The sequence below is a fragment of the Tachypleus tridentatus genome, chromosome 6, assembly GCF_004210375.1.
Source record: "Tachypleus tridentatus isolate NWPU-2018 chromosome 6, ASM421037v1, whole genome shotgun sequence".
NCBI lineage: Eukaryota > Metazoa > Arthropoda > Merostomata > Xiphosura > Limulidae > Tachypleus > Tachypleus tridentatus.
Genome location: NC_134830.1, coordinates 81,925,098 through 81,946,156, shown reverse-complemented (window position 1 = coordinate 81,946,156; position 21,059 = coordinate 81,925,098). Strand labels below are relative to the sequence as shown.

The 21,059-nt window shown below is 30.3% G+C and overlaps 1 protein-coding gene across 4 annotated transcripts in view; it reads right to left on the bottom strand.

Moving 5' to 3' along the window:
* The window catches only part of LOC143252918 (cGMP-dependent protein kinase, isozyme 2 forms cD4/T1/T3A/T3B-like), a 132,529-nt gene extending 112,919 nt beyond the window's left edge, over positions 1-19,610 (bottom strand). The window contains exons 1-2 of one of the 4 annotated variants that reach the window (XM_076505783.1): positions 19,482-19,610; positions 18,554-18,859 (exon numbers count right to left, since the gene is read on the bottom strand). In XM_076505783.1, coding sequence (XP_076361898.1) covers positions 18,554-18,831 — 278 coding nt within the window. In that variant the 5' untranslated portion in view covers positions 18,832-18,859; positions 19,482-19,610. Of the gene's footprint in view, positions 1-18,553; positions 18,860-19,071 lie in introns of all 4 variants that reach the window. The other 3 variants (XM_076505784.1, XM_076505786.1, XM_076505785.1) reach the window with 3 other exon arrangements.
* Positions 19,611-21,059: the final 1,449 nt, after the last annotated feature.

Genomic DNA, 21,059 nt, shown 5'->3' with positions numbered 1-21,059 from the left:
AGAATAACATTATTCTTGTCCATTAAGTTATAAGCAAGTTAATTTGCTTACGATACCTATACCATTAACGTTATCTTGATGACAGAAAATAATTTCATCTTGATGACATGAAAGCTATCTAAAAACATTATTGTATATTATATACACAAACACACCACCAATTTCAAACATATACACTTATGTGGTATTTTCAGGAATTCTTTCACGAACAGAACGTCAAGTTTCCCTAATGTACGACGTTTTACAGATGTTAATACAGCGTAAGCAGAAACGTTGCGAAATAAATACATTTCGTAATTACAAATGTGGAAAACATTTTTATACACATTTTTTTCGTTTGATTTTCGGTATAGTGCATCTAGTTTAATGCACCTCTAGCTTTTGTTTTTAACACTAAAGTATGTTCAGTTCTAATTTTCTTTTCTTTTTTTTCTATAATTTCATTTCAAGCTGTTATTTTTACTAGCTAGGGTACCCGTACGCGAGACGGAAGTTATGTAAATTCACAATTAATGAAAAGCTATCTTAGAACATGAAAAATTGTTTCTTCTTATATAATTTTTTTTAAATCTCAAAACGCCCAAAAAATAGGAAAACAAAATGTGAGACCATAAGTTTGCATGTACCTCCTCATGGACACAACAAATCTTCCTGCCAAATTTGGTGAAAAACCATCAACAGAAGCGAAGTAGTAAAAAAAACGCAAAATGCAAAATTAAAAATTTATGTGTATTTCATCATAGATCTAATGCACCTTCATACCAATTTTGGTGAAGATCCATCCACACCCCGCAATGTATTTGAATGGAACGGGCATACAACAGACAGTACTATGGAACACCCTTGTGCAAATTAATTGAAACAAATGGTCATTTTACAATATTTTAAGCATGGTGGCAGGTGTAGGCTCGCTGGACCCGCTGATTTCCTTTAATAGTCATTTTTTCACACAGACGGCGTCATTAGCTGTGTTTTGCAGTGCGGTTGATCTATTTTTGGGATATATGACGAAATTTTGAGGAATATTACGTCATTCGAAATTGCGTTAGAAGGGCAAGGAGACCAGTCAAAAACAACTTCTTACCAACTCAATGAAGAAAAAACGGTATCAATGGGGTCTGAAATACAAGAACTAGATGCAAGAACAATGGAGGAAGGTGTTATTCAGTGATGAGACTCATTTCTTCGTACAGGGTCAAAGAAGTCTGCATGTTCGCAGATCTCCAGGTGAGAAGCTTCGAAAATTTCACATCAATCAGTTCGTAAAACATCCCTTGAAGATGTTTTGGGGCTTTTTCAGCTACTATGGCGTCGGAGGCTTACACATCGTAGAAGGTATGATGCGAGGACCACAGTACATCGAAGTTTTGCAGAGAAGAGTCGTTCCAGAATTTGAAAAGAGATTTCCAGATGGATCTGGCATTTTAAGCAAGATCTGGCTCCATGCCACTGATCGAAACTTGTGAAGAATTTTATGACTACAACGCGAATAAAGGTGCTGGACTGGCCTGGAAACTCTCTGGATTTAAATCCTATTGAAAATCTTTAAGCAATTTGTAAAGAAAGACTTCGGGAAAAAGACTGTACTACAAAAGATAAGCTAATTGAAGCCATAATTGAGGTGTGGTACCGTGATCCAAAAAGTAGTAAAGATTGCAGTCAACTCGTGGACTCGATGCCAAAGCGGATTAATTATCCTCTGAAAAGTGAAGGCGGTCATATCATATATTAATTTGAGAGTAATTTTTAGATTCTCAGAAATAAAACGCAAAAAATTAAAAACATCGTATTTTGTCAGTCTTGTTTCAATTAAGTTGCACAAAGATGTATTTATACAGATGGCACCAGTGCATCAGATTCACGTTTGACGTATTCATGACGTCATATCTGCACCCTGAAAACGGATAAAAATAAAATTATCCGCAACGGCCAACGGAGGCGAAACGAGAAAATCGTGACCCCTATTGCAAATCCACATGAACAAAAGGATAAAAATTTCGAAGTTAAAGATTGCACAACGCGTAATAAAAGTTTTTGCAGTATCATATAACCAAGCGTTCCATTACAGTACAATTCCTATTTTATTTTTATTGCACTGTCGTCTCCAAATTTGAGCTGAGAAATTAGGAGAGAGAGAGATAACTCGTTAAAACCACTCATCGCCAACTCTTGGGATACTCTGGTCAAACCAAATAAATGGATTTGACCGTCATTCTTATAATGCATCCACGGTTGCAAAATGCGAATGCGATTTAACTACTTAAGAGGCAATGGCAAGTGGACCGTTTTACAGCTAACACAGCTAGCTGAAACTACTGTCCAAAGAGTTTCAAAACTAAGCAGGATTTACCTATCTAGCATACTTTAAAGCAAACTTGTAATGACAATAATTTTAGATTACCACAGAAATTTATTTCTCACTTAGTAACATAAATGTACATACGTGTTAATTGTTAAAAACAGCGCACAGTGAAGGAAAAATAATCATTAAGGAACGTGGAACACTCTTACTTCTCTTTGTATAAGCAACAAAAAGACCTTGAATCTATTTATGACAAATTTTCCAAGCGCCATATATACACGAAAACTCCAAGTACGAATACAAACATACTACGCATACAATTATAAACGTTATGCAAACACTAACTTGTTTTACCAGCTTCTCAAATTCAAACCTATATCTGTAAAATAAAATCGTTAAATAGAACTTTTCTTCTTAGTAGAATCTTCAAAACTTCTCACTAATAGTGTAAATGATTTCACAACCAAATTTTTAAAAATTTTCTTAAACATTTCCAAAATTTAATTTGCATATATATTTGCAAACAAAACTACGTATGTTTACATAATTCTTGTTACCCATCCACGCCTTAAGAAGAAAGGTAGTAAACGATTCACCGTTTCAAAAACAAGAAGAAACAGAATCTTAAGGTTACAGTATTTGAATTGGATAATACAGTTAATTGCTAGGACATGCGGTTCACAAATTGTGGCTCATGAACATTGTATCGCTAGAGGTATCGGGGAAGGTCGCAGATAAGTGTGGGGGGTCATACCGGAGAGCTCCAACCTTGCGTCCAACTTCAGTTTTGTTCTTCACTCAGTTTTGATAAACCTTTAATTGTGTTGCATTATATTGTATAGTAACTTCTCAAGATTATAATACTTTTATAATTACGTAAGCTTCATCCTGGATGTCCTGTTTCACATAATACTTATGAATTCCTTGGGTTGCAATATTTCATATCTATTCAGTAATCTCAGAATCAAACATTGTCAATTATTCAACTGATTTAGGAAATTTTCATTTCTTGATGTGAAAAAATGTTCATGCCTTTCACAAAAAAGCAATATTTTGTGTTCCATTAGCTTTTGCCAGAGCCATTAATTTTACAGAACAACTTGAAAATGCTTCATCCCATGTTAATCAGGGACAAATTTCAGTTTTACTTATTTGGTTTATCTTTTATTCGAAATTCTAATTTCCTCTACTTATGAAAGGCTTACATATGGTTGACTGATTTTTTGTGTCAATTTAACTCTGGAATTACTGATATGGGCGTGTTTCAGAACTATAGTGCAATGTTACACAGAGGACGTCAATGCATAACTCTCCCTAATTTCAGACTGACAGACTAAACAAAGAGCAAATAACATATATCGTCCACAACCAACTCCCAAACTACTCTTGTCTGAATATACAGTACGATTCGATAGTCACTCTCACTTATACCAGCAACCCAAAGTGCGAAGTGTGTTTTGTGAAAATGGGCAGCGAACCATGATTCCTCAGATTCAAACATTATCAGTATCCTACCAATACAAGACTACATCGTCTCCTATCAAACATATTTTGTAAGCATTATGTACAAAACTGTTTGTTTATCTATACATCTCTGGACGGCTGGTATAGGTATTAACACTTACTAACAAAACAGAGAACAACGTTTCAACCTTTTTAGGTCATCTTCAGGTTAACAAAGAGTTTGTAACTGACCGTTGTCGGGCACGTCTTAAGGACAAGAACATATATATAAATGGGTACGAGAGTGTAGGCGGCGTTGCAGATGGATGTTAAGTTAATAATTAGTACAGGTATAAAGGCGTTCCTTTAAATTAGTTTAAGTTTGGTTTCAGTTGTTATATAAGTAAGGCTTCTTTGATTTTGCGTTCGTTTATATTTCTTTTCCTACTTAGTATATGTGTGTTTTCTATGGTTATGTTGTGTTTAATTGATTTGCAGTGTTCAAAAATGCGTGAAGGTATCTTTTTCATCCGATTTCCATTTTTTGCTTGTTGTTTTAATATAGAAGTCGTGGCAGTTATTGCATTGTATTGTATTGTATAAATTATGTTATGTTGTGTTTGTCGGTGTAGTTTTATACACAGTATGGACTTTAGTTTTGTACCTGGTTTTTGAATAAATTTAGTGTTCACTAGAATTTTGTTTTGTTATAAGTTTTTTCCAAATGTTGGTTATTTTGTCGCTGATGTCGGGAATATATGATATGTAGCAGTGTAAGATCTTGTTTATCTTGGGGTTTATTACCATTTGTTTGATTGTTATTGATCTAGGTATGTGCGTATAATTTTTTCAACGGCTTTTGAAGGAAATTTGTTGATGTTTAAGAAGTGTTTTATTTTGTTGATTTCATCGTTAATTTTATCGGGTGAACATAGTTTTGTGGCTGTATTTATTTGGTTTCTTAATATGTTGAGTTTTTGTTTTGTTTCATGTGCCAAGTCCCAGGGAACATATAGTCCAGTATGGTGATTTTCTGTAGATTTCCCTTTTGAATTGTGTATCGGTTCTTGTGCATCTTGAGATTGAAAAATACTATTTAGTTATTTTTTCCATGTTCACAGGTGAACTTAAAGGTTGGGGTATATAGAGTTAACATGGTTGGAAAAACTAAGTGGGTTTCCCAGTCATCACGAGCTACTTGTGTATCTATAAATTTATTGCTTAGAAGGATCTTATAAACGTAACAGTCATACAAAACAATGTAAATAAAAATACCACCAACGTTACTGTTAATCCTACCAATTAGTTAAGCCTCTTCTTATTCCACAGTGGCCTAGTTTACAGATTGCTAGTTATATAAGGTTTGGAATATTTTAACTTCGCCACAAATTTTTACAGTAAACTAACTAATTCTTCTGTCGGCGACCTACAGCAGACCTAACTAGTAGAAACAGAACACGAAGTAAGCACATAAAGCCCTTGTTGTTGTGGGATATGAATTCATCGTTTTTTGTTTGTTTTTTAACCACTTCGTAGTCTTTCCCAGTTTGATAATGCTGCTCTTGATAATATACGACTTTGTAATACAACAACAACAATTGTGATTTTACACAAAGTATTCGTAATAATGCGCAGATTAATATAATTCGATAAATATTGTGAATAAAAATATAGTTTAAAGTACAATAACAGTATAAAGATTCCGTTGTCTTAATATTTAGATATTTTTAAAGAAACCAATAGTTTGAAAAACTGGGAATGTTGTAAATTGTGTCTTCCAAAAAATAAACTGGTATAAACTACGAGGAGAACCTGGCTAAAACGGTTAACGAAATAATGTTCAATCGCTGTTATGTCAGTTTTCTTTATTATTATGTTATCAGGCTTACGTTTCATATTGCAAATCCAAAAATGTTAAACACAAATGCCAATTACTAACAGTATAAAAAGGTTTATCTGTATCTTTTCCAATCACTTGAAATTGCAGTTATTGTTAATTTTTACATTTAAATAAACATCAGAACGCCACATACAAAATATACAGTACGTTGAAATAACTTTCTACATAAAAATCAAACTTGTAAAACTTTTTAATAGCGTTATAAGATAGGGCATCTATAGCACAATAAATATTGTATGGAAAAGTTTCATATTTGCACAAATTGCAAGCTTCTAATGTAACAAATACTGAATTTATAGTATACATAACCTTCTGTGAATAAAGCCCATTGGAATAAACAATGGAAATCAGGCAAATAGCAAACTTAATAGTTCCAATGGAAAAAAAGTACTCGATTTCTCACAACAATTACAGCAACATGTAAAATCTACGGCGTTATTTATCTTTATTATAATAATTTATTAGTATAGCTTATGTTATTTTCATTGATAGGGTATATTCTTAATGGCACAAAAATTAAAACATTCTGATATAACTACTTAAAAGAACATTTGCAAGTTAAACAGGAAACAAGAATTTCTTATGCCTGAAATACAACAGTTGTTTTTAGATATTACAGAATTAGATTATCTTATCACAGTTATTTGATTGGCTTATAACAGTTAAGTGAATCTTCAGAATAATGTTCTATAATAGAAGAGTATTATTTCCCTTCTCCAGAAAATCATATATCCTATATAAAACTTAAAGTTCAATGCAAAACATAAATACGATATCTACGTGACATTTACGACTGAAATTGCTTGTACATACGTAATACCAAACAAAAGACAGATTGTCCAAGAATAAACGAATATTTAATACAATACTTTCTTATCTGAGTCGCATACAATATTTCGTTCCAATTCCTCTCATCTACACTAAAAATTAACATAGAATTGAAGCAAATAATTTAAAATATACATTAAAACTTTGTTAACATTACAGTATCATATATATAACATCCTCCTTAATTGTAAAGAAACTCTCAAAAACAAAAATGTACGTTGTTACTCTCCTGGTGCCAACTGCCTACATTTTATAAACTGTAAAACTTCTGGAAAAAAGAAACTTTAGTAAATGATCGCTTAAGAGTTAAGAAGTTGCTTGCTTTAAAATTTAGGATGATTACTATATCGATAATATAAAAGCATATTTTTAAATATGGCTATAGTATGGTGTAATGTTACAGCTTTTATACTCGTGTTCTTGAACAGCTAATTCGTCGTATTCCCTGTAAATAACAAAAAGGTTAAGCAGTCTTGTTCTATCAGTTGCTGCTAGCCACAACTTTTAATATTTTGATATTAAAAGAAAACTACCAAGATTTTAAAAATAACTGAATAAAAAAAAAGGATACATTTTAATTATAAGATTGGTCGTTAAGCACAAAGCTATAAAATGGGTTGTGAGTTTTTCGTACCATCGGTTTCGAAATCAGATTTCTGGCACTGTAAGCAGTTAGGTTAGAATCATTAGATTAACAAGATGACTAGGAAGGTCGAAACGTCGTTCTCTGCTTTATTATTAAAACTGTTAATACCCATACCAGCCGTTCTGAGATACATACAAAACTCGTATCATATTGTGTGACCCGAGTACACTTAAAAGTTTCAAGTTTAACAAAATGATGTTCATTTCTTATTCATATTAACAAAATATTTGATAATCGTTAATTTATTTAATTACGAAATTCATTTGTTTCACATTTAATTAATTATGTTACGTACACAGCCAACACTGTTAGCACGACTTCCCCATTACTCAGCGGTTTCAAACACTTCCTTGAGGTACAATAACTATAAACCCACAAACATAATTTACAGTTTGTCCTAAACAGTTTATTTTATAGCTTTTTTGCTTCCCCCTCTTGTTCCTTTACCATGAGCGCAGACAGTCCTCGTGTAGCTTTGCACGAAGTTCAAAACATACCAAACAAACCTTTTCGATGAGTAGGAAAACTCCAGGTAACAATGAAGTATTTGTAACATGATATACTGTTTATTAAATTTGCAATACGAATTGTATATTTTTAATTTTCTTATATATACACATATATGTGTGAAATATGTCCTGTTTGAACCATTTTTATTTATAAGCTAGAAACCAAGATTATCATCAGCAAACGCAGCAAATAAAATGCAAGTTCAATTCTACTTGTATATTTAGCACAACCCTTTAAAATCATCCTGTCGTGTTCAATCAAAACCCACTTTTCTGAACAGCTGATAAAAGATCAAGTGAATATACTAGCAAATGCTCGTTGAAACAAATTAACGGTAATTTTCAGGAGATACAGAGCGCTACGGGCAAACATTTGATCAATACACAAATAGATAAAATGGTTTTCCCCTTCCATAAATCGATACTAACAAAAAATAGTTTTACAGACAAAGAAAAATAAACTTACGTTTAAATATCACAAATATCTGAATAAGTGTTATTTCTTTGAACATTTTTGAACCATTGCGTATGTGTGCTAGTCATGTAGTAGTAAAAGTATAGGATGACCAAGCTTTACAAAACAAGTTTATGCTTTCACAACAGCTATGGCCTGCTAGCCTAATTATCATGATCACACTACGTTATCGAAACGCAGAAATATCTATAACTAAGAAGTTAATTATTACTGTTGACGAAGCTTAATATACACGAAAATATGACTAACATAGAAACATTAGTATAAAACCAAGGCTTAATGAGCATTCGTCTGTACAATTCAGTTCGCATTTCTGTTGTGCCCTCAAATCATAGAAGTTTATTCTAAATTTTTTGTGCGTGTGTCTTTGCATTTCAAATCGTACTTATATTACATAAAAGTTACAATTTTGGTTAAAGTTATCCCACAGTGTTCTTTAACGCAATAAGCTTGTGCTTTCACGATGTTTACTTTTAAGATACATGATCATTTCTACTACTTGTCGTCAACCTGGGAATGGCTTGCGAAAAACACGTTTGCGTAGTACCGGAAAACAAAATCTCAAGCTCGAAGTCGTCTGGTAACTAGGTCAGTTAATCTTGTCACATTATTAGCTTGTAGTGTTGGAGCAGTAAGAGGGATGGGAAGCTATTGACAAAAGAAAAAAAAAACGTCAGTGTAAAAGTTGATATAAAACTAGATACAATAGTAGTTTAGAAAATCATATCTGTTTGTCATTTCACTTATAATGTTGAGCAATGACTACAAATGTTTAACAGAAATTGTAAGAGATTAAATTCTGTTAGCCGTATCGATTTTTGCTTCACTAATCTTCATATTTTACGTTTGCTTGAATATTTATATACGCTTTTCTCACTCAACTGAAGCAAACCTTAAAAATTTTACAAATGATTATCTCTTTGCGGCCACAAATATTCTTGCGGATTGAGGAATTGTTTTGAAATATCAATATCAGAAATTATAACTGTATAATATTATTTCTGAAAATGTATCTTGTCTTGTAAAATATCTATTAATTTATTATTACATTATTAATTGATATTTAATAATAATGTTATACTCGCATTTACGTGGTGTTATTTACATATTTTTATTTTATTAGACTTAATTATTTTGGCCTTTATTTAAATTTTATTGTAATATCAGAATAGACGCTCTTCTTATCTGTTCATAATTGAATACTTTTGTGCAAAACAAAAATCGGACAGCTAAAGAAACAGTCTTGACTGATGTTATGTCAAAATATTCTAAAACACTAAGTTTAAACAACATAAAGAAATATTTTGAAGAAGCTAAATAAACCTGGATATAGAATTTAAAAGGGTCGTTGCAACACAGAAAATACCTAAGGTAGTAATGAAAGAAGGTTTGTCTCCGTTTTGTTTTGTTTTTTTTTGTTGTTGTTTTACATCTGATTACTTGAATATATAACAACCATTACCATAGGAATAAAATTGTGACAATTGAAAAGAGTTACTTGTTTTGATACAATTTAAAATTGTTTTCATACAAAAAAATAGATTTTCAGTTCAAGTTTGCCAAACCATATCAATTGGAAAAGAAAATTCAGTGAGGGAACTAAATAATTTCATAAAATTACCAAATAATTATTAAATATTTCACCGATTCAAGTAATAGAAATATTTTTAAAAAATAAGCAATAAATTCCTGCAAAATTTAATATTATATTAATTATATGTATTATGCTTTATTTAAATAATGCACCTCATTTCACTTTTATGTGCTTGGTATTTAAAGTTATGTATTTATTACGATTTTTGTTTATATACAGTTATCAATTTAGAAAGTCAAGAAAGTTAGCAATTTAAATAAATAAATGTTACATCTAATGTAGCTTTATTTATACATGCACAGTAAATAAATTATTCCCACCACAAAATATGATTGAGAATTATACCACAAACTAGACAATAAATCAGTTTCAGTCACACATAAGGAGTTTTTGTAGAGTTAAATATATTATAAAAAAATTTTCATTGGTAATTAAGTTTCTCATGGTTCCAGTTAACATTAGTCTACCATTTGTAGTTGGTCTCAGTTCCATACAAAAATAATAATAACAAAAATAAAAATATATTTCTTTTTTTTTTTTAAATGCTTGGAATAGGTTCAATCTTTAACTTACTACCTAATTAAAAAAATAATAATAATGCATTTTGGAATTTCATTCAAAGATTAATCTTGGTCTAGTTATTTAAAAAGTTTCTAACCATCAAAATATTTTTTCACAATAATAATACAAAAAACTTAAATTGATAAAATTCAAGTATACTTCATTATACTTACAATGATAAAATACTGAATTCTGTTTGTATGCTAATGTTGTAACATTAAAATATTGATTAAACAATCTGATCATTTTATTTTTTCTGCAACAATTTCAACAGTAAAGCTGGAAGATTAATCAACAAACAACTACCTACAAGTATCACTGTCATAAATATTTAATGTACAGTTTCCAACTGTTATTGTTTTGCATTATTCCAACTATCTAAACTGTTCAAAAGAATGCCATTACAATTTCTCATTTTTTGCCCTTCCACCAGTACAGCAGTAAGTCTACAGATTTGCAATGCTAAAATCAAGGTTTCAATACCCCTTGATGGGTTCAGCAGATAGCCCAGTGTGGCTTTGCTACCAGAAAAACACAAACACATTATTTTTTTTATTAATTCAAAGTTGTTCAGCTAAATTAGATCATGATAATAATCAAAATTATTCTGTCCAGATATTATTGTTCTTATTATCCTAAGTCCAATGTGAGAATAATATGCAAGTTGATTGTAATGGATTAAGGAACCCAACATATAATGGATTATACAATTCCACTAATTACCCAGTAATTTTTTTCTACAAAGTGCTTATTTATGTTTCTGTTATTTAAAAAATTCCTATTCATTTATCATGATAAAATTAACAGTACTTTAGGAATTATATATACCACATATTTGCATACATATACAAGTTATAAATTAATCATTATTGTAATTACTTATTTCTTACTTTGACCATTTATAATTTTTTGTTTTGTTCTTTTTTTTTAAATTTCACACAAAGCTACTCAAGGGCTATCTGTGCTAGCCTTCCATAATTTACCAGTGTAGACTAGAAGGAAGGCAGCTAGTCATCACCATCCACTGCCAACTCTTGGACCAATGAATAGTGGGATTGACAGTCACATTATGATTTCCCCACTGCTGAAAGGACGAGCATGTTTGGTATGACGGGAATTTGAACCCGAGACCCTCATATTATGAGTTGAATGCCTTAACCCATGTTATGCCGGGCCCACCATTTATAAATAAAATTCAGCATTTACATATAACTCAGTATGGTCAGTTATACTTACCATTAATATTTTAACAAATTAGTCTCAAAATTTAAGAGATGAGTAAATACATTTGTTTGAAAGAAAAATTCTTACAGTGCTATTTATTCTGGATTGTTCCTTAATAATTCCCACCTAATATATATATATGTTTATCAGTTATGGTCAAGGTTTTAAATACACAATTCATCAATAGGTCCATGTTGTCCTGAAACATTATTTTAAAAGCAATATTTTAAATTAGAGCTTTTTCACAGTATACACACAAAATTACAAAATCTTTAGGGAAAAAATTGGAAAAAATTGAGGGAAAAAAAGGAAATTGTACATTTCACTAATATTTCATTTATTAATGCAATGGTTTAACCATAAAAACAATCTGATGGCACCTTAATAGGTGAAACCATAGTAGTAATAAATGAAGTGTGAGTGAACTGTTTTTTAACTCCTCATTTCTTTAATAATGGAGTTACTAAGTATTGACAGTTTCAATTAATAATTATATAAGTAATATAAATTTAATTAATGAGAATTTATTTAACATGTAAAAAGTAGAGAGAATAATTTTTCAAAGATCTATATACTGATTTCTGACAAATTTAATGTCACAAATTTAATATAAAATCCAGTTAAACATTTTTTTTATTTTTATCACACACACACATTTGAACAGAACTATTTTGTGCAAAGGCCCAGTGCAATAGATAATCTGGATGTGCTTACACACATGTATACCAAATAAACACTACCTATCTGGTGCCACAAGTTATGGTGAATTAGCTGAGATAACTTCAAAAGAAATGTGGTACAGGAATGAGTGAAGTCCCAAAATATTGAGTATAAATGGATAAGAAATTGGATAAATGGTTTGAATATGATAAAAATTGTAATTTCACCACCATAATGCAATGAATGAGGGTTCAAATGAGCAAAAACATCAGTCACAAAACAGATGGAACAACTAAAACAAAAACTATGTTTAATGCTCTACACAGCACAAGTATCTTTGAATTGTTGAAACATATTTGCAACAGTTCCAAATAGTGGAAATAAATGACCTTCTATTGATGATGTTTTCATTGTGTAATATTTTAAAGTTGCTAATAAAGATTGGAAGTTGATTTATTGTGCTGTGTTCTGAAACTTAACTCTTATAAAAATATACTCATTACTAATTAATACAAGTCCAAAATAGCATCTCTTGTGGTCAGCTTTCTCATCAATTGGTAAAGAAATCTATTCTGAATCACTTCAATAAACATCCCTCCTCTCTCACTACTGATTCTATATACTTTCAATCAACAAGTTTAAAGCTAGTTTCTTATAATTACTGTGTCAGTGTTCTTATCAATAACATCCCTGATCTCTTTACATAATTTCTCATTGTTTACTGATTAAAATTTACAATTTGTGAGAGCTAATAAACTAACATTTATTTACTTTTAATTATTAAATAAAATATCATGAAATGAATCATAAAATAACTTTACTAACAAATGATAGCACTTTTCTCCAATAACAATTTTAGTTATTCAACACTGTAATAATAATAATAATAATAATAATAATATAAATAAATACAGACTGTTTTAGAAACAGGTTAAATTTATGTAGTAACGGTTTGAACATTTGTGCTTCTAAATGTAATAAAAATGTACATTTCTTTGCCTAAATAGTACTCTATGATCTTTAGACCAATTTAAACCAAACTTGGAAGGATGATACATTGGACCAAGAATCATATCATACAGCAATCATTAACCAAACCCACCCACAAAAGCATCATCACATTTTCTTAAAAACATAAGAACTACATGCAGCTATCAATCATTAGTACCCATTTTATTTAGTTCCTTAATTCAAACATGTCAAAAATACACATTTTTGTCAGGAAAATACCAACCAAAGCACAGGGTGAAACCCTTAAAGCAGTAAGGCTATGTCTGAAACTCCTTTGCTTTTCTATGTTGGATGATCAAGAATAAAATCACCAAAAAACCTACTTTAGCCCAGGATAAAAGGAATAACTTTTAATGTGGTCTATCAATAAGAATTGGGGTTACAGAGATTGTCCTATATCAAATCATATGTACACAAAGATATAACAATGGTTTCTAGAATTTTTATGAAGGTCTATACACATGCAAAATAATGTACTTTTAACATCATTTCTGTAACATGGAATGAAAAAGGTGTGGAATAAAGTACTTCTAAAATAAATTATATGCATAAATACAAATTTGTGACTTAATCTATTAGTTTAAGCCCTACTTTAAATTCTTATGCTCCCAAACATAGCAAGTAAGCCATAGCTTGTAATCATATATTTTATAAATGAAATGTAAATTAATTTCTCTGAAAAATGTAAAATTGGTATTTAATGATTTGTTATGACACTCATTTATAGATAATTAATTTTACCATTTTTAATATACCAGAATACCATAACAAAATTAATTTATCTTTTCTCATGTAATTAGTCTCTTCACATTTATTTCACATAACACAAATCAGAACAGCCTCAAGAAAAAGTATCTTCTATTATACAGATTCAAAATTCTTAAACAGGAATGTAATTCTTACAAAATCTTCCAATAATAAAAGTAATGCCATTCTGTCTCATTATTATGATTATTTCATAAACAAATCCCATCTTGGTATCTTGGAAAAACGAAACAGAGCTCTTATGTATAATAGGTCCACTATTTATTACAAAACTTACTCACTATACTAAACATGCCTATATGCCTATATTTTTGCAAACCAGCCAAACACTTGTGTTCCATTATTCACAAGAGCATTATTATAATTTCATTAAAAACTTGCATGTAGCTATCAATTGCTAGTATCAACTTCTATTACCCCTACATAATTATCATAGAAACAGACTTCTATAAAATATTTTACAACAAATTACAGCTTTACAGTAAAGAAGATTTTCAAAATGGATACAAAATTTTGACCACTAATGTCATCATTTAAGTAACAATTGTGTGCTGGAGACTGATTGCAACAGTGATTAAAATTTCATGTTCACAAAATATTCTTCTTAACTGTAAAACTACAACTTGTATTAAAATACTACTTACAATCATTAAGTAAATTCTAAACAAATCATAGATTTAATAAAAATATTTCTTCTAAATTATTACACTCCAAATTTTAAGCAATATTTTCTGTAATTTTATATTGGAATACAGTGTACAACTGGACAATCACGAAAGTCACACAACTTTTAGGTTCTGAAGTTTATCAAGTGTTTAAATACTTTCCATCCTTACTTGAGCTAGACATATACAAATAGACATTCAATGAGAGAAAATACTGTCATTAGCAATAGTGCACACTGACATTTTAAAGGAAGTTTAAGAAGGTATTAAATAATTTTCTGAAAAATAAATGGTGAATTTAATTTTTTTACTTTTTCTTGGGAGTTGATGTTTTAAGGATACCCATGAAGAACTAAAAAATTATGGTTGTCCATAATGTTATCTTTACAAAAAGAGACTATCAAATTGCATAATATCTGCTGGTACTTATAGCTCAATCATAAGATCACCAATTTCAGAATAATAGTGCAAACTGGAGATCTTGGGTTAAAGTTCTAGTTAGGATGGAATATTACTTCTACAAAAATTAATTGTTACACCTGATAAATATCACTGGATAGATAAAAAAAACAATAGTTTAGATTTTACTCCAACAGGCAATGTTTAATGCTTGAAAAATACTTTATCAAATCAATGCATATGTAGAGGAATGAGAATTTTCTTAATAGATCAAATTATGAAAACTTCATTGCTTTCCTAAAAGAAAAATCCCTCAGATGAAATGCTACATATGATAAACACTTTTGATATGGAGAAACCATGCAGAATACTAACAGAGAACCGATCCTGCTTAAGTAAATACCTATTCTTGTCTTCTTAACATTAACAAAATCACCCCCATATATTCTGTGTGATATAACAATGATTTCTAGAATTTTTATGAAGGTCTATACATATGTAAGCAGGTTATTCTGCATCATTTCAACTAATGTTGTATTAGCCTATCATCGCAAATAGACAAAGCAAAAAGTATTACGATGACACTTTGGCTACTTGGTTCAGAATAAATTAAACTAACAGAAAGCAAATTGCTTTCAAATAGGTATGTGCTATGAGTGTTTTTGTAATATCACAAAATATTAAAAATGATCTAGAGAACTTTAAAGGTTGTGATAAAGGAAGCTGTAGCTTTGTGTAACAAGGTGCAAATTCTAATTTGCCCAAAATATCATACTGACTGGTGAAGCTTTCTGGAAAATGGGCAAATTTAAACTTAAAATAAAAAACTGAATCATAGCAGCATAATGAAGCAATTTGTTAGAAATCAGGATCACTTTTTTGACATCACTGATAAAGATCTCAAAAACAAGGAATTTCTTCTTGCACAAACAAAATGCAGATCTTACAGATGTATGGACTAGGTAGATAGTGTTCTTTCTTTATAGGAAACAAGGGCTCAAAAAATAATCAGGCAGTATAGACAGGAAGCAGCAAACCAGTGATGAGGATTAAGGAGTAACTGGAAAATTATCACCATCTAAACCATAAATAGGGCAAGAAAAATATCATCATTCACAATTTAATGGCAGCTATGGGCAGAACTAAACTGAGTGACAGAAAGGCAACATCCTTACAACCAAAGCTGACAGCCTGGGACATGATGTGTAGAAGCTAACCAAAAACCACTTCTTGGTCCAAAGATCTCAACATCACTTCTGTCAAGAATTTGTTAAAAACTTACAAGATTAGTTCCAGCCATCAAAAGTCTCACTTATAGTTCACCAGTATAGCAAGTTCCTCACAGGAATAAGTGGTGGACTTTCTGACAGTGAACTTGTCTGGAGAAGAAGTAATCCAAATCCTAAGTGTTCCACACAACTAAGTGCTAATAATAATGGGGAGTTGCTGATAATGTGAAGATAGTTTGCTTTGACATGATATCAAGCAACATTGGTCACATAAATCTAGCATTTATGCTGTTAGAACAAAGAGTAAACAAGAATTTTTGTACTTGACATATCAGCATCACATCTTAAAACTTGTCACAACGTGCTTTCAAAGACTGAATGAATTATCCTCTAATCAGGATATTGCAATTCTCAATTATTTCTAGCAATCTTGGGAATACATAGACAAATCCTGAGATGAAACTGCAGCTGACCATAATAAAGTAAAAGAAACTAGTAGAAGTTAAGAAGAATATCAATCAGTTTGCAATGAGACAACTTCAAGTCAGCTAACCTTGAAAAAATTACTGAGAGATTCTTGATATAACCATAGCCTTTCTTGGTTGCATCCCTCCTTGTGAGGATGATTTATAGCATCTGGAGCATTATTTCATACATGGTAGATGATTAAGGTTCATAGAATGGTTGAACTCACTGGCTGTGAGAAATGAGACTGTTTAACATCTGCATCTTTATGGTTCAAGTCTATCTTAGGGCATGGTTCACTGCTCCGATGCCATTTCTGCTCCTCAGAATGATTTCAACTTCCTTCAATGTCTTGTTAAATATATGAAACTGAATTCTGCTCTTTCAAAATCTGTCTGACATCTATAATTTCTCAATGATGAACTCACCGATTTGGAAATTTTTGATTTAGCTGTATCCATAAGGACACACTGTACAATATTAGTATTAAATGAGAAAGAAGGCACAGATGAACTTACATCTAGCTGAATATCATAAAAATCTGAAGATACTTAATATTCTGTTTTAATGCAGATTTTCATGGCTGAAAGGATTTCTCTAACATCAGTGCATCATTTTTTTTTAATTAAAATATTCAAAATCTTAATAAATGTTAATGTATTTAATTAATTTTTAATCAAAGAAAGCATCCTATACAGATATAATAGCTACATATCTACCTACTATTGAGTGTCAACTTGAAAATACAAGTAATAATGTAAGAGCAATGAAGAGCAGAATGCATTATTTCACCTTATGGATACTCTCACTAGTAGTAATATTTTCAGCCATAATCCCAACAATATCTCACAAGGTCTATTCAGCCTAGAAGATTTAGGTAAGTCTTAAATTCATATCCTAATTTAACAACACAAAATAATCTTTGTAATAATAATACACAAATTAACCAATACTTTATTTAAGATAACGTTATGGAAATAATATAGTATACCTTACTTAGAAACCCACCAATAGGTTGTTTGATGTACTTTTGTAGATTACAAATGTAAAGTTTAAAAAGTTTCCCTCAAATAATCTCTTATTTAAACCTCTCTTTAAAAAGTTATTTCAGAAATGTTCCAGATCCTTATTGTCTTAGAATCTTTTGTTAGTTGTAATTGTGAGGTGTATAGAAAATTTACATTTCATTAGTGCTTCTAATCATTTGTGAAAGAATGATATTGATGCTGTTGAAAATGCCTCTCCAAAACAAGTTACAATAAAAAATGTAAGTTACCAAATGAAATCACAAAATCATTTGATGTTAAGAAATCTTAACAAATCCCTGTAATCATCCTAGTAGTCCTCCTCTCAACCCAATACAGTTACTCAATATCCTTTCTTAAACAAAGAATAACAAATGCCTTGTATATAGACATCTGCTTAATATATAAAAGTGAAAGATATTTTACATATCTGCTTTCTAACATCCTTAAAAATTCTAGGACAACTTTATCTTGTAATATTAAACTTATTATTAACTTCTTAACCTTCTTATTATTTATACAAGTAAAAATATGAAAAAATGAAAGGAACAATGCTTTAATACTATGAACAACACGTATTTATATCAATATATGTTACATAAACAAACACTTCAGACTGAAGTCTTTAATTAAAGGTTTGACATTAATAAAAATATCTGTTTTGTTACCAACAGATGTAAACCACAACATATAAACTAAACGTGTTTCTGCTTTCATCAAATTGGGATTTGAGTAGTAAACAAACAGCATTAGTTTGATAACTCCAACAATAAGGTATTCGAAATAATTAACGATTTACGAAAACTGCTATTACCATTTAAAATGTCAAAAAATTACTTCAACAAGACTTACCGATCGGATTTGGAATACTCTGGAAACTTTGTTGATATAAGATCTTGAATTGTTTGTAAAGACTGTGGTTCTGCAGATATTCCTTGGGCTCGTTCTTTACGTCTTCCACGGTAAATGTAACTATTATAAGACGGTGGCATGAGTACAGACTGAAATTTGTCCAATTGACTACGTAACTGTTGAATTTCTTCATCTTTCTGAGAAAGTAAGTTCTGTAGTTCTTGGATAGTGTCTTCTTGATATTTAACAGTCTCATTTATGTCTTCAAGGGTTCCCATTATAAATTTATTTGGTAATTATCTAGCCCTAGAAAATGTTAAAACCTATTAGTATTACAAAAAAAAAATCAATGATTCTAAGAATAATTAAAGTCTATGCAAACATAAAGTGTATCATACTATAAAGGTTAAAATATCAGAAGTAATAACACAATAAATCAATTTATAGTTATAAAATGTTTTTCTTTATCCTTAAAGTTAAACATACGTACAATTATACTTGAAAAAATTGTATGGTACCTTAAGAAGTTGAGAAATAGACTAGACTGAGTTAAAGATGAATTATTCAAAGCATATTGAGCACTCCAAAATTTTCCACAAATAAACTCGAAGGTCAAACCTTTAAAGTTCTGTAACTGAAAGCAATACTTAATTTACTTTATCTAGGTCTCTAGCTGACCTCAGCTTCGTATCTGAATGCAAGCATAGCTTCGTTTACTTTAACATGAACTTAGTATTTTGAACTTAGAAGACGAACATCTTTTCAGCCTTCACATTTCAATAGATTCTACACCAGTTCATGAACTACTTTTTCAAATCTAATTCCATGCACTTTTAAAACAGGATTTTATAAACGTATTAACGACTTTACATATAATAAAGTTACAGAAATTAAACTAAACACTTTTCGACAAAACTTCGACTCTCACCTCGAGTGCGTTAGGAAAGGTGGTACAAATCACGTGGACAATATAAATGTGGTTAGCGTGCCACATAAATTCAAAACAATATATATGTATATATATATTCACTATGTCGCCCTCTATTGGTGTACTATATTCTATTTTCTTGTTTTCTTTTTTGAATGTGTATGCAGTTTACAACAAATCTCAATAAGCGGGGTGAGGCTCAAAAATCGAACGTTCGACGAGCGAAGATAATGCAGATGTTGAAATGTTTATAAACGCGGTAAGATCATTTGACAGTAAATTTTACTTCTTACAGTTATCACAGTAAAATAATTTGTTTATTATTTTCCCTACTAATCCCAAAATATATAGAAACTCAGATGCGTGTTGAACTCTCAACAGTTCTTAATAATGAAAAGTTGAACATTTTGGTGCAAAAATAACATCTTAGAAAATAATCTTGAATATTTTGTAGCAAAAAGATAGTGTATTCTTGTATTTGATCTAATGTATATATATATATCATTACTGAAAACAAATTAAAATCAGAAACTAAAATAACAATAAGAAAATACTGTTTACATCTTCTTAGCAGTGCCTAGTGTTTACTTGTCGAACTGCTAAACTAAAGGTTCAAAGTTTGAGTCCGTGATATACTGATAAATACTGCACTTTCAAGCACTAAACACTTTTGTTATCTTTCAGTAGTTCAATAGTACTAAAAATGTTTATGCTTGAATGTTGGGGTTTCTAAATCTGGTCGTTAAGTGTATATGTCACGTAAGATGTCGTTCACATTGAAACTGAATAAAAAGTTAAATAATTCCAATGCTATTGTAGCTTAGTAAAACAAGTTTAAGTTTGGCACTTAATTATTTCCATTCTACACAATTGACTAGCAATATGTCAAACTAAAATTGTTATGAATGGAGCTTTTGTTTACCAATGTTTAAAAAGTTACTAAATTTCGCTGGTAATTATTTTCATTTCTTTTTATGTAGTGCAATTCAGTAAGAGTTATTTGATTTCCGCTATTACTCCAGTAAATTAGAGTATCACGTTACTGTATATTTGGTCTATCTGTTACTAAGAGGTAAATTTAAGAACTTATAACGCTGAACTTCATGTTTAAGTCCGTGGTAAATACACAGGTTTGATTCTCCCGATAGTCAGAATGTAATCACGCTCATGGTGTAGCTATTAGCTGAGAATAACAATTTAACAGTTCAAAAGTTAATATTTTTGAAACATTTTAAATGAAATAATTCTTTGTAATAGAATAATCATAAAGCTAAGAATTTATTAGTGAAGCATAATGAACGTTTATCCAAAAGATTAAATATTTATCATGTAATAGTAATATTTTCATCTATTTATCAACAATAGATAATAACAAATTTTACACACCATAACTCTGAAAATGCGAAAATGTTTTTACTTTAAACTTAATTTAACATAAGGTGCGATACAAAAATAAGTAAAATAAAATAAATGTAATCGTTTGAGCTGGTTTATTAGTAGCAAAACTCAATGAAAATTTTAAACTTATTAATAAAACAATTAATTTCAGTTACGTTATGTTATGGGCACATAATATAG